This window comes from Paramisgurnus dabryanus, chromosome 6 (assembly GCF_030506205.2).
Source record: "Paramisgurnus dabryanus chromosome 6, PD_genome_1.1, whole genome shotgun sequence".
NCBI lineage: Eukaryota > Metazoa > Chordata > Actinopteri > Cypriniformes > Cobitidae > Paramisgurnus > Paramisgurnus dabryanus.
The window spans coordinates 34,045,204-34,068,659 of NC_133342.1; the positions used below are offsets into that span (position 1 = coordinate 34,045,204).

Below are 23,456 nucleotides of genomic sequence, written 5' to 3' on the forward strand. Positions count from 1 at the left end.
GTCTTTCTTCGTGTTCATCAGAACAAAGAAATGTATACAGGTTTGTAACAACATGAGAGTGAATAACTGAAGAAAACTTTCATTTTTGGGTGAAGTGAACTATCCCTTTAACTTGTGCCGCATTATACATAGTTCATATTTCATAATAGCAATAACTAATAGCACTTATGAAACAAAGTTCTTTTAAAGATGGATTGAATATAATTTGATGGATTTATTTTAGCATTTTATTTTTAAATCTACTGCCAAATATTTCTTTCAAAGAAATTTACAGGCGTTTGAGTTGTGAAATACCTGTTTTCACGAAACGGTTATTTTTAATTGAATGCATGAATAGTGTTTTCAATTTTTCAATGTGTTGAGCTCCTTTTTCAATTTGTCTGTGGTTGTTTTTGTGAAATGCATGTTGCAAGTCATCATGAGCAACAGTAAACAAGAATCAGGGCTGCACGATATATCGCATGCGATTGTCATGTGCATCTCTTTCAGATGGAGCGGCATATCTACTACAAAGAGCCAAAGTTCACTGAGAACTGCAATTTCGCATTAATTATCACGAACGTATGGCCCAGTTTATCAGGGATGGCTTTGTGTAGTAAATGCTGCTCCATCTGAAAGCAGGTGATGGCGATGTACTACTTAACAAGGAACCGTCTTTACCGACGCGAGATGCGCATGACTATCGCATGCGATTTATTGTGCAGCCCTATACAAGATCCAAACAAAATGTCCTGTCGTTTTAGCAATTCTATGTCCTTAACATACTTAAATATAAATGTAATAAAAAAATTAGTTATATCTTGGATCAACTTGAAAAAATACATAATAAATGCTATTGTACCTGTAGGTATCAATAAAAGTTTGGTATTACTGTAAAAAAATATATATTGCCCGACTCTGCAGGTCATTTACATGCAAATGTAACGTTTGTAACTTTGAAACGTGTGCATGTCAACATTTAAATGAAGGATTGCATACATTTCTACTGTCATGTAAAAGGATCCATATGCTTTAGAGAGAGCTGATTTATGCACCTTATTCTATGCAGTCTACTAAACCAAATGTTTTATGTTTAGCATGTTAAAATTGAGATAATCCGTTCAGCTGGACTGGCATTTAAGCAATCACAAGTTTAACATATCATATTCTCACACATACAATGTACCATTGACAGCTGAATAGCAGAGAATAAACCAAATGTTCTGTGGGGGAACATCTTGCCGCTTTTTTCCATAAATCACTCATTGAGACATTTTAATCTGGTGATTATTCATCCTATCTGTCAGAGACTGCGGGATGTATAATGTACTCCAGATCTACCGAGCTTAAATGGCACAACTGGGATCTGGTTAGTTTCACCTCATCGGTTCAGGGAAGAACATACTCCATATAGCCTAGTTCAACTCTGTGAGGGTTCGAATGAATCCTTGCTAGGGATCTCAGTGCAAAATTGCCAACATAGTCATCCAATGCAAATTTCGTTTAAAGCATAGCAAAGGTGTGAAAGATGATTATTGATTTGTTGACAGTTTTCATGTTGTCTGTGCACATGCTACAATATAATGTACTTGTATCCAGCTCTGTTTATACAGCCTAAATCTGTATGTTTCTGTGTATGCTTTTACAGTTCACAAGTTTCCTTCACCTGAATAATGCTCATGATTCCTTAGGTGCTTTTATTCCCTGAAATCTCCACCTAAGCAAATCTGATTGGCTGCTAGTGTACCACTGTGCAAATGTGTTTCTTTTGGGAAAGCGGAGCCAGCTATGTTTTCTTTGCATGGTAATGATTTCCCAAATCCTGTGGCAGTGACAAACAGCAGAAATAACAAGGATTGACCTCACTTAACCCTGGCAGAAAACATACAAACTGCTGCTGTTGTCCCTTACCTCTCTCCTCAATGCTCCACAGTTCCTAACCCTGAAGTCAATTTCCATTCTCTAATGTGTGTGGGGAGGCGAAGGTGAGACACTTTGAATGAGGTGTGGGCTGAAAGCAGAAAGGTGTATAAAGTTTAGTATCCCTGCTCTGTATTTAAGTTTCTTGCTGGATCGTATATATTTCTACAGTATATTTGCAGCATCTCTCTGGTATACATTACAGGTCCCTTATTATAGGTTGACTGACTTGGCCTATAAACGCATGTGTGTCTTAGCTGCATTGCTGCAATAAGATGTAGTGTCATAGGACACCTGCAGAAAGCTCATTTCCTGTCATAATCTAAAAAACCTTTATAGCTCAGATCTGGTGTTGCCCAGTTCATGTTCATGACTGAGTATAAATCCCACTTCACCCCCCAGAAGGCACAGTGTAAATATTTCCATCGCCACATGTTCTCAATTTTGTTTTTCGACTGAGAGCGCTCTGTTCTCGACTACAACCAGCAAGAGTTCACATATGATGACTATACCTTGATTTCTATGTAACATAAATGTAAACCCTCAAAAAACATTAAACTGATTAGGAGGATTGTATAAAGCTTAACTTCTGCCAGCAGATAATAAAACCCTGATGTGATTTCATAAACGTTTAGTTTAATGACTGATTCTTAGAATTTTTGTTTCTGGGTTGTTGTTTTTTGCATACTGAAAACTATGACAGGTCCTAAACCTGACAAGTTACATTTCTGCTCAGGCCTTACAAAAATAAATTCTGTTTAACAATGGCACCCTAAAGTTTTGTCTAAACCATGGGTCTCCGACCTTTTTGTGAGCAAGGGCTACCGCATATGATAAAACAATCTGGAGGGCTACTTTGTTTAGTCTCAAAACCTATTTTACTTGTTGGTATGTTTTATCATTGTTTACAATGTTAACATACATAAAAGAAGCCAAGCTAATATAAAAAATATGTAATAAATACATAAATATTAAAATTGAAGCTATTAATGAACTTTGGCAGGCAACTCACATACTCTGTGTAAACTCAGTCATTAAGGTTGTGAGCAGATATTTGAAGAATTTGGTTCCAAAACGCAATAAATCCATTTTGACTAATTTGGGTAAAAATGTGTTTATTATACCAAAAAAGTGACAAGATGAAAAACACTTTTTTCTGTTAAAAACTTTCACATAGCATCTTTAGGTTATGAAAACATTTCAAATTCAAATCCATAATTTGATTTTCAAAGATTTATTATAATAACGGATTATTTTTTCATAAAATGCTAAAAATTCTATAAATGCTATAAATGTATTGAATCAATATATAAATGTGCATTTATCTTTGCCATGTTATATTCATTTAGTTGATTAGTGCAATTTCTTTCTTCGCCCCGAGTGCCTCTCACGTAAATTATTAAATTTGAATGGCTTACATTTCTTCCCTGCCACAGAAAACCACCACAGGTTTATCAATGCCAACAAAATTACTATTTTGTATTTGTTTGTTTGTTGATCACAAAGTACAAAGTAGATGAGGAAAACTAGGATTCTTTGTGTATTCAACGCGCCCCCATTATTGTTTACATTGTGTGGAATGGTGCGCTGTGATTTGTTGAGCGGAATTATTGCATTCTGCAGAGAATGAGGACTGGCGTTTATTGTGTTTTGGAAAAAAAGGGAGAAAAGATGACAGAATAACAAGACGGATATCAGATTTTGCGTAAAATTAAGAATTTACTTTTTAATACTGACCATACACAACTATTTTATTTAAAGGCGTTTATTCCATTTTGGAACCAAACTCTTCATTTAGTAAAATATTTTATATTTAATATTTATTCAAAAAGTTTATTAGTTTAATCAAAATCAGCTTAACCGATAAATTGTTATACAATACCTGAGTTTTATTTAACAGAATGGTTGTCTCCCGGGCAAACGCTACAATAAATGTGTTTGTGTTTGTTGCGTCATGTGAACCATGTGCATCACGTGTTTTGTCAAAATAAGTGCCTGCTGCACACGTGTCAAAACCGTTTATGATAAAAGAGACGCTCACTCACAAAATACACGCAAGACACTCCCTTAACAGTAAACTCTGATTACGCATGAGATTATGTGAGTATCTGGCAACCGTGAGCCTCTCTTTTATCATAAACCCTTTAGACGCATCTGCAGCAGGCACTTATTTTGACAAAACACGTGATGCACACACAATCTCTCAAAGCGCAGAACACATATTTTGAAAAAAGGAACCACACACATGAGGGGCTACATATATGTTGTGACGAACTTCGCATCGAGCACCCTTGAGAAGTCACCGGCTGCCACTGGTGTCTGGTTAATGACTAAAGCTTATTGTAAAGACAAATTCAGAATTAAAGCAGCATGTCGGACTTAACTTAATTAAACTTTGTTGTGTCAACATTTACATGTACCAATTCAGACTGGGTGTAAGAAAGAAAAAGAGTAAAAGAGTCCTTAACAATTTAATCCATGGTGTTTTTTTAATATTGCTTTGATCTAAATAAATAACTAAATAAGAAAAACTTTATAAATAATTTAATTGAAGTTTAATGTTTTAAAGTCCAAGGTATCCCAGACGGGGCTTATCCTAGTCCCAGACTAAAATGCATGTTTGAACTGCTTTCATTTAAAAACACCTTGTCCTGTTTAATTATAACATATTTTGTTGACATTGTTTGTCTTAAAATGCACACCTGTAGTGTTTTTATGTTTGTAAAAACCTCTTAAATTACCTAATATTAATAAGGCCTAGTCCTGGATTAACCTAAACCCTGTCCGGGAAACCACCCCCAAATGTCCAGACATTATTCTGTTTAGGCACTCATATGCCAGAGAATGAGAGTAGACTATAAATTGTATCTATTATAAACAATGCTATTTCTGTCCCTCACATAATACAGCGTATTGGAAACTACAGACACACCCCAGACTAGGGATATTTTTATTTTTATAAGTTTGTCCTTCCTTCAATAAATTATTTGCTTTATTTCTCCCTGCTCATGAGCAGTGCGGGACATTTAAATGGACTATATCTAATTTATACTGAGAAATAAACACTATAATTTCTCATTTATAGTAGTTATTTCAGGATGTATTAGATCAACAAAATCTTAAGATGCAAAGCAAGAAAACATGTCATACTGAATTAAACATTTGCATTCTTTTGCAATCTATTCTGTTCTTATCATTGCGAGAGATTTTTAAAATACAGGTCAAAAAACATTTATAGCGTTTTTGTTTTTATGTTCTTTTAGTTTGTTTTGTTATGACGTTTTATCTTCTATTTCATATATGTTTTAGTCTGGACTGTTGTTAATAATAAGTATTTTTACTTTATGTTATCATTTTGGATTACTGTCCTTTTTGTACTGTTTTAATCCAGAAATCAATCAATCAATCAATCAAACAAACAATCAATCAATCAATCAAAAACTTAATTTTATTTTATTTTGAATACACTTCATTCACTTGAATACACTTTACTTTCTAGCAAGTTTTTTTTTTTACAGAAAATGTGTTTAAATTCTTCTTCATCAAAGAACGATAGAGACCTGTTTTGTTGTGTTTATTAAGTTGTTTGTATTATTATTAACAATGTGGCCTAAGGGTCTCAAAAGACACCACAAGTCAGTTCAACACATGTTTAGTGTTGGCCCACAGAATGCAGATTTAAAGGTTTTGTCACACAAGTTGGTTTGCGCAATTTGATTCATACAGGCTTTTCTCGAATCAAACCAGTTAAACTCAAATCAGAGAAAAGTTGATGCTCTAATGAACCCAGAGTTAATATTTACAGGATTTGTTAATGATCCAAGAGCATAGCAATAGCCAGGGGTGAAAACTGAGTACATGGAGTGAATTTTGAGGGCGGACAGAGTTGAGTTGAAAAAGTAGAGGATTTCCATACTTTATCCACATAATAGCCTGCAAATGCTATACAAAGTTCATATAGGCTGTGTCCAAAATCGCATACTGTGACAGTAGGTACTGAATTAGATGAAGTACCTACTCATCGCCTGTTAAAACAGTACGTTATATATTGTATGAATATGTATAGTATGAATGAATTCAAACATACATTCGCCATGTTGAAATATCACGTGGCATACGTCGTCATAACAAGTTACTCGTTAACTGGTAGGACGTTAAACTAGCTCAATTTAACCCAGCTGTTTAATCTGTATTTGAATAAACTCGCGTTACCGCTTTTGGACATTTTTTAATAAAACAGCGCCCCTCTGTCTTCTTCTTCGTTGGATAACTCCTCTGCTGGGGGTTTACGGCATAGTAAAGTGTCCATTGAATGAACACTTCGGGATCTTGGGGAAAGGTACTTTTCGCCTACTGTTTTTGGAATACTATGAATTCGGACATACTACTCACCTCGCCTACTGCTTTTCGCCTACATATAGTATGGAAGTACACGCTTTCGGACACAGCCTTCATATAGATTTCTTGCATCTGTGGTTTAATAATATACAAAATTTGTCACTAACTAGAGTCAGCCTCTAGTTAATCTCTGCCATTTCTGCCAAGGCAAAAGCAATATAGTTAACCCCACTACCATTGTGTCTTTAATACTCATCAAACTATCAAAGGTTATCACTTCTGTAGTATCTGTAGTATTACATCTACTTTTTAAATCCAACATCTCTATCCAAGTTTCTCTTCCTAATCTTGTGCATTCACCTGAGGTAGACTTTTCATTGGAGGGGAGATCCACCCCCTTTCTTTCCTTTTCCACTCCCCCATAATAATTCCGCACCCAATCAACAGCAGGGGCTGTGACACATGAGTACATCACATATGAGTTTAAAAGAGCCCGCTTGGCTTCAAACCCTCAGTGAATTTTCATGTAGATCCAATGCTCGGTGAAGAGATTGTTCGTAACAACACAGGAAAAAGCCACAAGGGAGTTAGTGGCCATAGGACATCTGATTTACTGACAGTTAATCTGATTACATTCAGAATCAGACAAACATAAAGGCATCATAATGTATGCACCCCAGGCTGTGTTGGCTCTCTGTCTGTCTTGCTTTTTGAGTGGGAATGTGTTTGGTTATGAATATGGAGAGGATTATCTTGATTCCTACTTTAATGCCATCGCTAATGGGGAACGCCAGCCAAGTAAGTATCTCTTTGAATTCTTATTTCATTTTTATTTATGATACAACAAGTACCGAAGATGTCTCTTATTTAGGAAGCAGACATTTCAAATTGTTGCTTTGTTGTTTGTGTATATAATTTTTTTAATTAGTTGAAGTGGTTCCCAAACTAAGGGGCGGGAATGAGATTGTTCCAGGGGCAGTTTTATGACATTTATAAAATACATTAATTTATCATAAATTCAAACCATATTAAAATGTAGCTACCGTAACAACCAACAGCACTACATTGCATAATTTAATATATGTTTCGTTTCATTTAAATTTTAAGTTGGAAATTGTTTTATGTTATGAATTTTCTTCTCATTTGAATGTAATGATCAGCAATGACAAGGGTTTTAATAAAATACCATAAAGTATTTTGGAATTGCAGTTACTCTTATGTTTCATTGATTTAAGGACAACTTAAGCTACGTTATACTACACCAGGGGTTTCCAACTTGGTGCCCAATGTGCCAAAGCACATTCTATTAATAGTCTCAATTGTAATATTTATTACATATTTTTTATATTAGTTTGGCTTGGCTTACGAATGTTAACATTTTAAACAATACTAAAACATATCAAAAAGTAAAAAAGTAAAATAAAAAAAAAGGTTTGAGTACAAATTTTCCAAAAGTAGCCCTCCAGATTGTTTTATCCATTGTGGTAGCCCTTGTTCAAAAAAAGGTTGGAGATCCCTTTACTACACTTTCAAAAAAAAAAAAAAAAAAAAAAAAAATTGTCCCAAGATGCCCTTTTAAAAGGTCTTATGTACCATTTAAGTATATAATGTATACATATGCGTATAGATTTGGTACAAATATGTCCCTTTGAGGTACTTATATGAACTCTTTAAATGTGTACTTTTGAAAAGGTAGCACCCTAGTGACACTATAGGGGCCATTTTTTGAACATTTATGTAAAAAAAGAGAACAAATGTTTATGTTTTTTCTTCATATTGTCATTTAAAATATTTAGTTAAATTAGAAAGATTATACCTCCTTAGGTGGGTCCTAGAATTTAGGGAACCCCTGGCATATATAAAAGCTATATGAATAATAATTTAAATGAAATAAACAGTGTATTTATAGTTTTAGAAATTGACACCGCAGTCCTGATGTCTGAATGATCCATCTGTGATTGCTCAAAACATTAAATCATGACAAATAGGTATTGTCAGGTTTTATGACATTTGGAATGTGAATACGTTTACGTCGGCATGAAAACCCAAGACTGGAGTTTGAACTTATTAACCAGATGATTCGTCACAAGGTTATTCATTGAGAGTTAAGTTAGTATGGTTAGGCTGCCTCTGTGCCGATTAAGAACAAAGAACAAAAAAAACATTATGAGTGTATTTGCATATCAATACCTTAAAAAGATAATAATAAAATGTGCATCTTTTCTCCTCACTGCAGGACCCACCCGAACTCCCTGTCAGTCACAAGACCTCACACGCTGGGACAAACTGTTTATCATGACGGAAGACTCTCAGATGAAAGAAAATGCGCTCTTGCAGCACAGCGAAGATATGATTGGAGAGATGAACGTCATACGGAAAGAGCTCAAGTACATTTCTAACAACAACAAAGCATGTGTCCAATCTATAGAGAACAGCTGCAAATGTGTAAGCGACCAGATGAACCTCAAGCTGGACCGAGCCATGAAGCAGCTTAAAGAGGCCACAGATAAGTATCAAGCCCAGAACAATGACAAACTTAAGCAGCTTATTCAGTTTGGCAGAACCCTTGTCGCCCGTCTAACCAAACTTGAAAGCAGCTTCCTGCAAGGAGCAGGTTTGGGTCAAGTGGTCACGAAAGTGGCCACATATCCAAAAGAGCAAGATTCAAGTGCGGATGGTGGGAAGCTCGAGAAAGCCCTGGTGGCCACCGCGGCAGATCTCCAAACGGTAAATACCCAGCTGGCCTTTTTCCAAAGAGCAACTTCGCACCGTTATCTGCCCTCAGGTGTGTTTCATCAAAAATATACTTGAACTACCAACTTTGCATGCCATCACGAATCTTTCATTTCTTGCTATCTTTTTCTCTTATTCAAGGCTGTGAAATGGCGATTTTATTCCCAATGCGCTCCAAACACATCTTTGCAGAGGTGACCCCGTCCATGTCCTTCTCCCTACAATCACTTACAATCTGCCTGTGGGTCAAGGTGACTCAGGCCCTGGACAGAACGGTGCTTTTCTCTTACGGCACCAGAAAGAAGCCACAAGAGCTCCAGCTTCTTTTGGCAAGGCGCTCTTTGATGCTCACGGTGGGCGGTGAGACTCATCGGGTGGAAGCTCAAGGCATAGTAACAGATGGGCAGTGGGGACACATGTGCGCAACCTGGAGCTCAAAACAGGGGCTGGCGTCTCTGTGGATGAACGGAGAGAAAGTCGCCTGTGTCCCGGGAGTAGCCGAGGGCCGCGTATTGCCTGGAGATGGATTCGTCCTGCTGGGACAGGAGCGCAGCCGGTCAGGAAGTTTCAAGGATCTGGACTCATCGGTCGCTTTCACAGGAAAGATGACAGGAGTGAACATGTGGAGCCGTGTGCTGGAAGCAGAAAGGATTAGAGAGTATGCCAATCCAGATGGATCCTGTGATAACCTCGGGAATCTGATCGGATGGGGCGTGTCAGAGATCATTCCACATGGAGGCGCTCAATATATTAACTGATACTGAGCTCTATGAGGCTAATACAGTATGCCTTAAAACTATTTTGTATATTATTTTTGATTTTGTACGGACCTCAATGATTTTGTACGGACACTACAGATAACATGGAATGTTATGAAAACTTAAAACACTGTGTACAAAGCCACAAAAGCTATAGGGTGTATTATTTTTTAAACAATGCATTGCATTAACTGCCAATGACATTAGTTAAAAGATAATAATTTTAGGGGTGTGGCTGACCAAGCCTTATTAATGGACTACAAATAGCATAACTGCTTTTCGGTTGTTCCAACACAGAGTATCCACCTAATTTTTGATGTAAATGTGTACGCTGCCATCTTTGAGCTCCTTTGACTTTTGGTGAGCCACTACAGGAAAGGACCCAAGTGTGCCGTTTTGAATGGCTTTTTAATGTTTCTTATAAAATCCAAGAAGACCGGCATAATTTTGCAGTTAGGGGTTTCCACAATAGCTGATACAAATGCAGTAAATCTCTACAAAACATTTGTTTTAATCATAATACACGCACAAGAGCTGAATGTGTATGTGTCGCACGTGCACATATGATCTGTATCCACACATTCATCCAGTAAAACCAAACTGCTAGTAAACAACAAATACAATAATTATTAAAACAACTGATATTATGCTGATAAAACATGCTGATTTAGGTGGTTTATTTTTTATGCTACTATATATTATTACACAAATGAGATTACAGTACAGAATATATACGACATAATCTGCTTAGTTAATGTTTAAAATAGTTCTGAATGTGTTTGTGGGTACTTTTGTTATGTTTTAACTGAAAAGCAAATAATTTTAAAATAAGCAAATAATTTCATTAGCTCATGTCTCCATTTTGTGCGTAAGAAGCGATTTAATAATATTTTTATAAAATGAAAACAATACTGAATACATGTAATAGTTTAATGTGTCTATTATGTTTTGTTCAAATAACTTACAATGTGTTGAATGAGAAAGATGCTGCTGACTGTCGGACTGTGTGAAGCTTGATGTGTCGCCATAAAAACTCAAACAAGTGGATAAAAATTGCAGTTTAAAAAAACTTACACCAGAGAGACAGAAGACCCGTCACCCCCGAGCAACAAACAAAACTAGAAAATGAATTTCCGGAGTAACTGCAAAAGTGTGCTTGCTCTGGTGCCGCCGATTTAGTTTGTGCATCCTCACATTGGAGACCCAAGTTCACGTACAAAGTTTGGTTTCAATACGTTAAAGCGTTCCTGAGATATAAACTACTTCCTGTTTGGCGGCGTAAAATTTTAGAAAAAAATTGTTCTTTTGATGTTGTGCATTTACCATTAAAAAATTTACCATAACTGTTTAAATCATGTTTTATGCATGCTCCCATGACACTTTTTTCTACCGGCCGGCTATTAAAACGGACGTCTCGCACAAAAAAGGGAAATACTCTTACTTCCGCATTCGAAAATAAGGTAAATACAAAGGTAGCACAAGTCTGGAATTAGTTAAGGCATTGTGCTGGACTCTTTTGTTCACCAGTAATCTGAAACAGATTTTTTCTCTCTAGTTTAATAGTAGTTTACAATATTTGGTTGGCTCTTTGCTGCATAGGTGTTGCTTTAATATGACCATTGCCAGTTTGCCCAGTCTGACCACAAATATAAAATGAACTCAAGCAAGGCGTGTGCTCAAACCACAACTCAACTATGAAATTACACCCACATGTGACCATGAAATGTTTATTAAAAGGGGCAGTATTTTCCAGTCGTGACAGAGGTATAAGCTTTATATAGTCCAAATGTTTAGAGTTACCTAACTTTTTATAGCATCATTGAGAATTTGTTGAACTGGTCGATGCCATGTTAGATCTTAGGCAGCATTAGGGCGTCACAGTAAAATTTTAATGACATGATACACTCTCAGAAAAAAGGGTACAAAAGCTGTCACAGAGCAAGTACATCTTTGTACCTAAAGAGTGCATTTTAGTACCTTAAAGGTAAATACTGGTACCTCAAATAAACATATTGTTACTCCCAAAAGTACATATCTGTACCTAAATGGTACATTTTAGGACCTTTTTAAAGGGCACCATCCCAGTGACAGCTATTGTACCTTTCTTTCTGACAGGGTTTTAGAAAAGAACTTGATTTTAAATGAAACTGTAAATCTTAAAAATTTTTTTGAAATAAGCATGACATTTCTGAAACACAGTTTGAAAAAAGATTAAACAAAGTTGGTCATTGGTATATACAAAAGTGTTGTTTATAATTTTCTTCACAATGATGTAAATTAATAAACTCTTTCTCAACAAGATAAAATACAAAATAGTGCAAGGATGTTTTAATGTGCATTTGTGTAAATACAGTAGGTGAATTTCAAAGGTACGTTAAAAGTGGTTTTAAACATGTATTTTATGCGTGTTCCTATAGTTGCCATGTAACACATTTACATGAAAGCCATTCATTAAGCAGTCACTTTTATCTAAAGCATTTAACATTGTGTCCAATGAGCCAACTATAAGTATAATCTACAGAGCAATGGAACATCATGTATTAACATATTGATAATAAAAAGTATGGACTGAATGCACTGTAAGTCACTTTGGATAAAGGTGTCAGCCAAATGTTTCTATGTAATGTCCTTTTTCCAGTTTTTATTTCCTTTTTTTTTAAACCATGGAGAGAAAATAAAGTGAAATTGTGCATGTCTGTGCATGGCCTCTAGGTGGCACTATAGTCAACAGGGAGGAGTTCAACCGCAGAAACTATAATGATGCTTATTGACACGTATGAAAGTTTAGAAAACAGACTATTCATAGCCAGCTAGACTTACTTTTCCCTTACGCAATAGCGACAACCTGACGTGTATTAAATATATATATATTTAGAAATGTTACATTCGTTAAAGGAGCAGCATCGCGAGGGGAGAAGAAAATAAACAGACGGATCATTGTGTGTTTGGTAAATACGTAAACGTTACCTCAGAGTCGCATGGCACAGAGTGTTGGAGGAATAGATGGGGAAAAGCATCTGCTCCAGACGGCAGAGGAGATTATTTCAGATTTTCTTATTCCTGCTCTTCATCTGTGGGACAGTGTGCGCTTTTATGATCTCATATGAGATGCATAAAGAGCTGAAAAAGACAGAAGCGACTGCTTTACAGTATCAGCAGCATCAGGAGTCGCTGTCTGCGCAGCTGCAAGGTAACGCGAGCACTCCAAGAAAACACGTTATTCACTTTATTAAAGTGTTTTCATGTTTAGTGGGGGGGTTTCCACATTATTAAAGCTTATCAGGAAATTTCTATTGTTTTGCTTTTTTGATATTATAGTATTATTAACCATGTTATTTGGGTTATAATAACTTAATTACGTATAACAAATAATACTGACACTTTTTTAAATTGTTAACGTTACTGATGATAATAATAATATTTATTATTATTATTATTATTTTGTTAATAAAATAATAATAATGAATTTTTAATAATAATTTAATGTTACACGGCTTTCAGGAATGCTTGATTCTGATTGGTCAGTTATGTTAGTAGGCTATTGCTGATATACACATATATCACTAAATATATAAATCTCATTGTTTAATAGCCTCATGAATGTAACGGTTTGATTGGAAACCTATTGCTAATGCACATCTTATAAAACAATGTTAAAATTGAAAAAAAAGTTTAATAATAGGTCAAGTTGCAGTTGTTTTCTTTATATTTTATAATTTCCTTATCTATCTACTATGAAGCAGTCTTGCAACAATGCAAAAAACATGGAAATAAATATGAATTTAATTGAAAATTTTATAATTTTTCCTAATATTATCTAATATTATAATGCTTATAGATCGGCACACACAAGTTTGGGTCAGAACACATACGGATGTTTTATTTCAGTCTTGTCTTGAAAGCTTTTGAATGGGGTTCTTTGAGAGCCACTAGGTAACACTTTATTGAGATTTCTCACTTCTCCGTGTCATATTGAAGAAGGCCCTACTATGTTCATGTTTACTCTCTCTTTTCCCCTTTCTGTCTCCTTTCAGTGGTTTATGAGCATCATTCTAAACTTGAGAAATCTCTTCAGAAAGAGAGACTCGAGCACAAGAAGACTGAAGAGGGTAATGTCATTACCACCATCATTGATTTCCTAATATACACAAGCCACTCGATCTGGATGTGATTTCAATAATAATATATAATAAATCAGCTGACTGCTGTGTCCTGAAGTGTTTTATTAAAGTCTTTATTCATTTTTAATGCATCACAGAGTTCCTGCTCTTTAAACGGGAATCACAGAAGACCCTGAACAAAGAAAAGGTGAGAGCATATCATGCACGTGAGAGCATTTTACATTTACATTTATGCATTTGGCAGACACTCTTATTCAAAGTGACATGGTATATGTTTTTATGTGAGTTCCCTGGGAATCGATCCCAGAGCCTTTGTGGTCTACCAACTGAGGTACAGGAACAAACAAGCAGGTTTTATTAAAATGATCTGTAAACCCTGACTGAGCTGTTTTTCCTGTCATGTTTTTAAGATGCATAATAAATTACAATGTTGTGTTTTGTTTGACAAAACAGCAAGATTCCACCAGTCGACTGAATATATTGCAGACACAGCACCAAATACTTAAGGTGAGATGGGTTTACTAGTGGAAGTTATCCAAAAGCATTTTAAAAGCAACTAAAATATTTGTTGTGCCAACTGTATCCAAAAAGTATGACTAAGTGTGATTTCAGAGTATAAAAATGGTTGTTTTTGTGATTGAATCAGTCCCAGCATGAAGACTTGAAGATGCAATATTATGAACTACAGAAGAAGAACCAGAATCAAGGGGAGGATCATGAACGAATCATAGATGAGCACAAACAGGAACTGGATCACCTGCATAGAGAGAAAGAGGTTGAAATATCTCAACTAAAAGGTAGGTCAACCAAAACGATGCTTTTGAGTTGGGCTGTACTACATTGTCAGAAAAAGGTAAAAAAGCTGTCACTAAGACCCTTTTGCATCAAATGCATTTCTGTCAATATAAAACACACTTCACACTTTTGTTAGACTACTTAATCGCCCGGTTTCTCCTTTGCAGAGAATCTGTACAACCTTCAAGTGGAAAACAGACAACTGAGGAAAGCTCATCAGGACATCTACACACAGATGCTTGACGTGCGGGTCAGAATATCAGTACTTCAGTAAAGGAAGCTGTGTATTTCTTTCAAGACTGCATAAAGAAATCATTTTTTCTTAACCATCACAGGAACAGCACAAGAACCTGAAGGCTTCGAAAGATCAACTTGCACTCACTTTAGAAGATCATAAAAATGCACTTTTGGCAGCACAGGTAACACACAGTACTGATCGATGATTTATGGATAACCATGATCACAAAGTATTTGTGTGTATTTGAGTACGTCACATTCTGTCAATGCACACTGCAGCATTTTTAACATTGTTGGATGTGTTTTTATTTACCTGTAGCATGTTTGATAAAAAGCTATCCCCATACTAACTCTTAAAGCGTCCATAGCATAGGCTGTTTCTGCGTATCTAATGTTAATCTGGAGTACATCCTTTATATCTCCGAAGAGCCTTTAGTTTTAACAGATTCGTAAAAGACAGATTAGGTTTGCCAATTCTTTCCGATAACGTACAGAAAAAATTGTAAGGAGGAGTTACGAACTGCGGGAGGAGCGAGTCACGAGTCAACACTTTATACAACAATCACTGGATAACTATTGATTCACTACATGTTTGTGTCATTTATATCATATGCACTTGCGCGCCCATTTCCAACATAACACAGAAGTCTTACTTACCAGAAATACTCTGTAACACGTCCAAATGTTTATTTGACACTTTGCATTTGTTTAGCATGAGGAAACAAACTGTGTTAATAAATCAGAATGCATGAAATACCGTTGAACGTTCCCTTTAATAGGTAAATCTACATGTTTGCTCTAGCATCTCCTAACTATGATTTCATTTAAAATGTCATGCTATAGCCCTAAAAACCTAAATCTAACAAATCAACATCCTGAGTGTGTCTGAAGCCTCATAAATTCTTTACTCATATTTCCCTCCGCCTGCAGGTTCAGATGTAGTCACTATAGATGTGTTTTCACCCTGATGGTTGACCCTGTGTGAGGGATGGATGCTTGCAAGCTCCTAACATTTTAGCACTGACATTATTCAGTGTATATAAGCACAGAGTGCCTCTCTCACACATACTAACATTTTTTTCTCTTTTTCTCTCACATTGCAAGCGCCATCATTTTAGCAACAACATCCCATTAAATTAAACTGTCTCCGTAATTTTATAACAATTGTTTTCTGAAGGTTGAATGTATAACGTTTATTACCTCGCATTATGAATTCACCATATTTTCTCCAATGCTGTTTATTTAATTTACATTTAAAGTCCCTCTGTGCTGAGTTGGCATCTTTGTTTAATAGCATCAGGTCTCAGTCTATATGACTTTCATTACCCAACCCATGCATCACAAAGTATCATTTTAGAAATTTTAATCCCATCATTATTCAATGTTTGAATAAAGCTTCAGGTGGATGAGCTGAGGCGATTAAAGGAAAATCGCAATAAAGCATCCAGTGCAGGCCAAGCGGATCAAATTCGGAAGTTTGCAACCGAGCGCACCTACAGCCACATACTGGAGACGGTAGAGCCCAGACACAGACCAAATGAGGAGCAGGATAAAAAGCCCAATCAGGTACATCAATAAAATTATGCAATGATAAAAACAAAATCATTATAAGGCTTTTTGCGTTCTAAATAAGTTTTTAGTAACGTATGGATTATTAATGCGTAGGTTTCACAAATGGATTATTCCTGAATTTTAATCCTCTTGAATTATTCTCACTTTTTACTGCAGTTTAAGTATATATTGAAAAGCCATTTGGTTTCACTTGTCAGCTTTAGGATGAGACGAATTATATGCAAAATATAAATACGTGACCTTTTTTGTGAAATAAAGTATATAATCTAATTATGAGATTATAAGCAAAGTTTGATTTCAATCACTGATTTCAATCTTTGATATGACCTAGATGTCAAGGTTATATTTTTACAAAATGTACTTTACATTATAGGATGATTTATGTAGAAAACTGTCATTTATTAATTTAATGACCTTGATATATGACCTTTATTCTTCTGTGGAGCACAAGAGTTTTTATAAGCCGAATGACAAAGCTTTTTTCAGACAATAACAGTGAATAGTGATATCGATTTGCAGTGAATACAGTCTGATACAAACCAATACCACATGCTTTTATATACTGCATAGCAGGTTAGTTTATGATACGTTTTGTATGCTTTTATGTCACTGTTCACTTTCATTGTATGACAGAGAACCTCTCTGAAACTTTGCTTAAAGGTTTGAAACCCATGACCGTAGCTAACACAAGTGTCTTATTATCAGACCGCACCACACTTTTTGTCATACGGATGTTTCTCCTTTACAGGTGGAAGGATATATGGAGAAGCGAAAAGGATTTTTCCCTCAAGGTGTGTTGGAGATTGAAAATAACAATGAGACCAAAGTAGCAATGAAGCAGCCTCATCAAATTGATATTTTTGCAGAGGAAAGGGGAAAGAAAGGGGAAAAAGGCACATCAAAGGATAGAGAAGGAGAGGATGAGAGTAAAAAGCCATTGCTGGAACATTTCTTATCAAACCCAAAAGAGCTGGCCATGAACTCCAACTATACGCTAAGCCAAACCCTGAAGAAACAGATACGGATGGAGCCGCTCCACAGAACTGAAGTACACCTTGGGGCTTTGGATCCAGTTATTGCTGTTGGTGAGGAAAAATATTTTTGTGGCAGGTTTGAGCTTGTTTTCTGACAGTACTATATTTTGAGTTAAAGACTTCATGACAAAAGTCCAATTAGAGGCAGTTAACTGAGTAGGCCTATATAGCTGAGATGGCTATTCTTGGTCCCTGATGAGTAGAGATTTTGCATTGTTTTGGTACGTTTTCTGCAGATTTTACATTAACGTGGCACATTAAGTGACTATTTTCTTTAAGAAATATTTTTGTTGACATTCAGGAAACGCTGTGAAATCACATGGTGTTATAGCGGGACAAGGTGCAAAAGAGGACACTCAACACTATGACACGGTGTGTATCCAATAATATAATGTAATATTATTTAGTAGGGATGCACAGATAAAAATTTGTGCCAATACTGATATTTAATTACTAAGTGACATCTGCCGATATGGATGGATACGCATTTTTCCATCAGCCCTGATCATCAGCTGTTTTAAAACAATCGACTAACAATCGAAAAAATGCTTTTATTTGCTGATACCGATTATAGGCCAATACATCAGCACATCTGTATTATTTCAAAGTCATCTTATCTAATAATATCTTCTGCATATATGAGATTATCTAGTCTTCGCAGAGGAGATATGAACTCCAGAAAGTGGCATAAATCAAATTTGAAAAGATTGATGTTTGTGTTCACACTATTTAAAAGATTAGATTTGTGTCGAATATTTGATTTGGTCCACCTGCACCCTGCATGACTGTGGACGGATCAGAAGCAGAGTCATAAATTAAATATTCAATAAAATCCAGCCAATGCTGTGTGAACAGTTCAAACGTCTTCAGTATAACTGCACTTGCTCTGTATTCTCAGTTAAAGGCGGGGTGCGTGATTTTTAAAAAACACTTTGGAAAAGGGAGTCGGGCCGAGTACCAAAACACACTTGTAGACAATCAGCCGTAAGGGGCGTGTCTGCTAACCGACATCGTTGTGTGGGTTGCGTATGTGTGGGGCGGCTCTATCGAAAGAAGGTCCAGATTCTATTGGGATAGGGGCGTGTTTGTTTAGATAATTTTAAATATCAACTTTGGCTTTCAGAGATCATGCAAAAGAAAGAATTTAAATTGCAAATAAGTTTCTTTAAAGTTAAATCACACTGTATGGGGCGGTTTCCCGGACAGGGTTTATCCTTGTCCCAGACTAAAATTCTTATAGCTCTTTTTTGTAAAGTAATTAAAGGCATTAAATTTGTGTCATATGTGCTACCCCACACTTCCAAGCAATACATAAAATATGGTGAAATTAATGAAAAGTACAAAGTTCGCATTGCAGCGTAATTTAACATATACTTAATTTTACTCAAAACAAAAAGGACTTTACATACTTTCTTTTTTACATAAGAAATATGTGGCTTCCATTTTAATTTCTCATCTATAAGAACACCCAAAAACCTAAATTCATAAACTCTATCAATATTTGATTTTTTCAGAACAATTTTTATTTGTAAACAGCATAAACTTTGTTTTACTTAAATTTAATGTAAGTTTATTATTCTTGAACCATTGCTGAATTAATACCATTTCACTTTGAATTTTTGTCAATAGTATTGTTATATTTTTTCCAGAACTAAAAAAATTTGTGTCATCTGCAAAAAGAACAAAACGCAATATTTTTGACACTTCACAAAGATCATTGATATATAAAATTAAAAGTCTTGGCCCTAGTACAGAACCTTGTGGGACTCCACATATAATTTTTTTATGTTTGGATACATGTCCTGCATAATAAACATACTGTTCCCTGTTTTCTAAATAACTAGCCAACCATTCTAATACAATACCCCGAATTCCATGTGCATGTAGCTTAGATATTAAAATACCATGGTCAATGGTGTCAAAGGCCTTTTTAATGTCAATAAAGACACCAATAGTAACATTTTTATTTTCCAATTCTGTTGTAATGTCCTCTGTAATTTGTCCTTTGTCCTGTTGATGTCTTTCTTTGTTCAGTCGGGAAGAAATTATGTTTTTTGAGGAAAACATTTCAGGATTTTTCTCATTTTAATGGACCCCAACACTTGTTAGTTTTAATGCAGTTTAAAATTGCAGTTTCAAAGGACTCTACATGATCTCAAACGAGGCATAAGGGTCTTTTCTAGCGAAACGATTGTCATTTTTGGCAAGAAAATTAAAAATATGCACTTTTAAACCACATCTTCTCGTCTCCCTTCGGTCCTGTGATGCACCAGCGTGACATTATCACGTCAAGAGGTCATGGATGATGTATGCGAAACTACACCCCAGTGTTTACAAGTGTGGAGAAATGACGAATGAAACAAATTTATGTCTTTGTGTCAGTTTATTGTTAAAAATGGTCCGCAAATGTGTGTTTCATACATATAACACGTGACCTTTCCACGTCATTACGCAATTATGTGAGGTCGTGCTGGCACGTCACAGGACCGGAGGAAGACGAGAAGTTGTGGTTTAAAAGTGCATATTTTTATTTTTACTTGTTAAAAATGACAATTGTTTCGCTAGATAAGACCCTTATGCCTCGTTTGGGATCATTTAGAGTCCTTTGAAACTCCGTTGAAACTGCAATTTTAAACTGCATTAAAACTAATAAGTGTTGGAGTCCATTAAGGTCTATTAAAATGAGATAAATCCTGGAATGTTTAAAAAAAAAAAAATTCTCGACTGAACAAAGAAAGACATCAACATTTTGGATGACATAATGGTGAGTAAATTATCTGGATTATTTTTTTTTTTTTTAATGGACTAATCCTTTAACATATATCAGTGTCATTATTTTGTCTCAAGATGCACACCAGTATTATTTTTGTAAGGTTTGTTTGTAAAAAAAAACAACAACTTAAATGTCCTAATCTAACTAAAGCCTAGTCCTGGATTAATCTAAACCCTGTCCGGGAAACCGCCCCTATACGTTTAAGATTTTGATTGTTTTTATTGGTTTTATTTTGTATTGTAATATAAAGCAGGACCTAAAAAAAAAAAAAACTGAACACTGAGAATGAGGCCAAAACCCAGAATAAGAATGAATTTAAAGGAGAAACGCAGTACAAGATTAATACAAACAATGACAGGCCTGAAGAAGACGAGCAGCTGGTGGTGAGCGAACAGGATGACAGATTCCTCATCGCTTATTCATGAATGTACTGTAGTGATACTTTGAGTCAGATACCTTTTCATAAAATACTTTTCTTAAGTGGATTTTATGTATTTTACCCTGAATATAACAATGCAATTCTGCAAAGTTGGTGTTAGTAGGTTATTTGATGTTTAAGGAGTAAACTTAAAGGGTTAGCTCACCCAAAAATGCAATTAAAAAATGTTTACCTTGGCTGCAATTACCTGAAATTATAATACAATTCACATTTTGGGATAAACTATCAGTTCCCAGCAAGCAATAGCTCTTAAGTAGACCCGATAGAGTCCTGCCATGAGTAATACACTTTTTGTTATTTGGTTACATGTCGTTTTTGCCAAAATGACTTATGAGATTTATGCTATTCAATCATGTAAGCAAAGTAAACAGTGATAGGTGTTTGGTTTAAAGGGGGGGTTTAATGGTATTTCAAGCATTCTGACTTATTAACACAGTTATAGAGTTGTTTCCTCATGCTAAATGTAGGCAAAGTGTCAAAAATGCAGTTGGGCGTGTTTCAGAGTATTTCTGTGCCGAATGCACTTCGCCAGGGTTCGTACAAGTTTCGGCTAATTTTTTTCGATTACGGTTCTAACTGACGTTTCAGGGGTTTTCGATACGTATCACTTCTTTATATGGGCTTCCGCCGGAAAACTTCCCCTGTCAGTCAGCGGGAGACGCTAGAGCTTGCTAACAGCTTATCACGCCACTCAGCTTTGTTTAATTTCAAAAGTCAACAATGGCACAACAAGAAGTGTGTTTTTGGATGTAAGGAGAAGACATCCAGCCTTATGGAAACAATGGATATAGTTTATTATCCGGATTAGCAGCGGAGTTTTGCGTGTGTGTGTTTGATGCGGTGGATTTTCATGACGAGTTACACGCGGTAAGTAAGACTTCTGTATTATGTTGGAAATAGGCGCGTGTATATTATATAAATGACACGAACATGTAGTGAATCATAAGTTAAAACAGTGTTGTATAGTGTTGCATGACTCGTACTCGCTCCTCCCGTGTTATAACTCCTCCTTCTTCATTTTTTCGTACGTTATCGGAAAGATTCGGTAAAGCTAATCTTTCTTTTATAAATCTGATTAAACTAAAGACTCTTCAGAGATATAAAGGATGTCATACTACTCCATAGGTACTCCAGATTAATATCAGAAATGCAGAAACAGCGTGTGTTACGTGAGCTTTAATTTTTTTATTTTATTTCATTTATTTTTGGCTATGGTCACACGACTATAAAATGTTCACTGACAGCCCAAATTTTGCCTTGTTTTAGCCTAGATGTCTTTTAAACACAAAATTGCTTGCTGTGCTTTAATGTTTGAAATGATCAACAAATTATCATCGCATGATCACATTTTCTTTTCACTAGGTGGCAGGCAAACCAGAGCGTGAGGACCACCCGGATGAGGAATATGATGATGCAGAGGATGAGGTGAGGGAACACTGGCATTGATTGACTAGTGTGCTAAAAAAGTGACATAAAATAATAAATTACCTCTTCTCCCCCCACACACTGCATACTCCGTTAGACTCTTGATGACTCAGTGCATAGAGTAAAAAGAGCAGATGAGGAAGACAATGAAGAAGATCCTTATCGTGAGCATAATGGAGCAGAGGTCAGTTAAATGCTCAAGAAAGCTATTCATATCAATCACATTAACCAGTGAGTCAGCCGCTGTCAGACATGTCTTCTGAATGTAATGCACTATAATACTGAGCATTTTAATTGTACCATGATAAATGTTATAATACGTGTGTAATTACTGAATTGTTTTAGGACCGCATTAGCCTAAACTTAAACAGAAGCGGCAACTGATGGGAATCAAAAAGAGAGCTTTAAAAAAACACTGATCAAAATGGATGAAGAACAACCAATCAAAAGCCTGAGATGTGAAGATCTGCTTCCAGTGTCATATGAGTGGTTATACCCTACAAAGTGTTATGACGTAACGCATCAAGGTTTTAAGATCACTTGTTTTTCGAACTGACTACCTATGCAGTTTTTATGTAGTAGAGATTTGTTGAAAAGTTATATTTTATCAAAAAACTTATCAATTCTGACATGTTTCTGAATGAAATATATGTAATGACTCCATACATAGTGCTTCTCATATATCAAGAAATGTTTCAATGATTTCCTGTTTGCAGTTATTCTCAGCTCTGTCTTTTATTTATGTTAAAATTTCTTACTAAGAGTCAGTTTCCCGGACAGGGTTTAGGTTAAGCCAGGACTATGCCTAAACTAAGTAGTTTTTACAAACATACCTTTCAAAAAACAATACTGGTGTGCATCTTGAGACAAAATAATGGCACTGAAATATGTTAAGATATGTCAATGCATGATGTTTTTTATAATTATGGCAGCTCAAACATGCATTTTAGTCTGGGACTAGGATAAGCCCTGTCCGAAAAACCACCCCTATATGTTGTAATGTAGTAAGAAGTGTAGAAAGAGTAAAGCGAAGGATCGAAGAGTCTGACAAACATTACTTTTGTATTTTTCTAGCATTTTTACTATATATATTTTATTTGAGAGCTTTGTTCACATTTGATCTTTCTCTGTCACGTATACAATTTTAAAAGTTGTCTGCTGTACTTTGTTCTGCAAACCAACCAAATTTTGTTTTACAAAATGTTTGTCTTGTTTTTCTAATAAACGTCTTATTTAAAACATACCATTGCGAAAGCTGATGTGTTTTCTATGACACACAAATACCGCGAGAGCGAATAGATAGCCGAGTGTTCAAATCGCTCTCGCGGTACT

General features: G+C 35.6%; 2 protein-coding genes across 4 annotated transcripts; both read left to right on the forward strand.

Moving 5' to 3' along the window:
- Window positions 1-6,735: 6,735 nt before the first annotated feature.
- Window positions 6,736-10,210, forward strand: ptx3b (pentraxin 3, long b). The gene is made up of 3 exons (XM_065277111.1): window positions 6,736-7,035; window positions 8,474-9,022; window positions 9,112-10,210. The coding sequence occupies exons 1-3, from the start codon at window positions 6,903-6,905 to the stop codon at window positions 9,726-9,728; spliced, it is 1,299 nt and encodes a 432-aa protein (XP_065133183.1). The 5' UTR covers window positions 6,736-6,902; the 3' UTR covers window positions 9,729-10,210.
- Window positions 10,211-11,167: 957 nt separating this feature from the next.
- Window positions 11,168-23,367, forward strand: golim4b (golgi integral membrane protein 4b). 3 transcript variants are annotated; one of them, XM_065277100.1, is made up of 14 exons: window positions 11,168-12,918; window positions 13,763-13,837; window positions 13,987-14,036; window positions 14,303-14,356; window positions 14,496-14,646; window positions 14,812-14,894; window positions 14,980-15,063; window positions 16,277-16,447; window positions 17,202-17,244; window positions 17,320-17,538; window positions 17,789-17,859; window positions 22,062-22,124; window positions 22,222-22,355; window positions 22,470-23,367. In XM_065277100.1, exons 1-13 carry the CDS (start codon window positions 12,732-12,734, stop codon window positions 22,315-22,317), a joined length of 1,347 nt encoding a protein of 448 aa, XP_065133172.1. In that variant the 5' UTR covers window positions 11,168-12,731; the 3' UTR covers window positions 22,318-22,355; window positions 22,470-23,367. The 3 variants fall into 3 exon arrangements, with proteins under 3 accessions (XP_065133172.1, XP_065133170.1, XP_065133171.1); XM_065277098.1 differs by having other exon boundaries at window positions 22,222-22,308; XM_065277099.1 differs by having other exon boundaries at window positions 14,812-14,888; window positions 22,222-22,308.
- Window positions 23,368-23,456: the final 89 nt, after the last annotated feature.

Bases quoted from the DNA above. Each gene is read 5' to 3' on its own strand.
- ptx3b (XM_065277111.1), top strand. From the start codon at position 6,903: ATGTATGCACCCCAGGCTGTGTTGGCTCTCTGTCTGTCTTGCTTTTTG. The intron at 7,036-8,473 runs GTAAGTATCTCT...TCCTCACTGCAG, and splicing joins TAATGGGGAACGCCAGCCAA to GACCCACCCGAACTCCCTGT. The intron at 9,023-9,111 runs GTGTGTTTCATC...CTCTTATTCAAG, and splicing joins GCACCGTTATCTGCCCTCAG to GCTGTGAAATGGCGATTTTA.
- golim4b (XM_065277098.1), top strand. From the start codon at position 12,732: ATGGGGAAAAGCATCTGCTCCAGACGGCAGAGGAGATTATTTCAGATT. The intron at 13,838-13,986 runs GTAATGTCATTA...AATGCATCACAG, and splicing joins GCACAAGAAGACTGAAGAGG to AGTTCCTGCTCTTTAAACGG. The intron at 15,064-16,276 runs GTAACACACAGT...GTTTGAATAAAG, and splicing joins ATGCACTTTTGGCAGCACAG to CTTCAGGTGGATGAGCTGAG.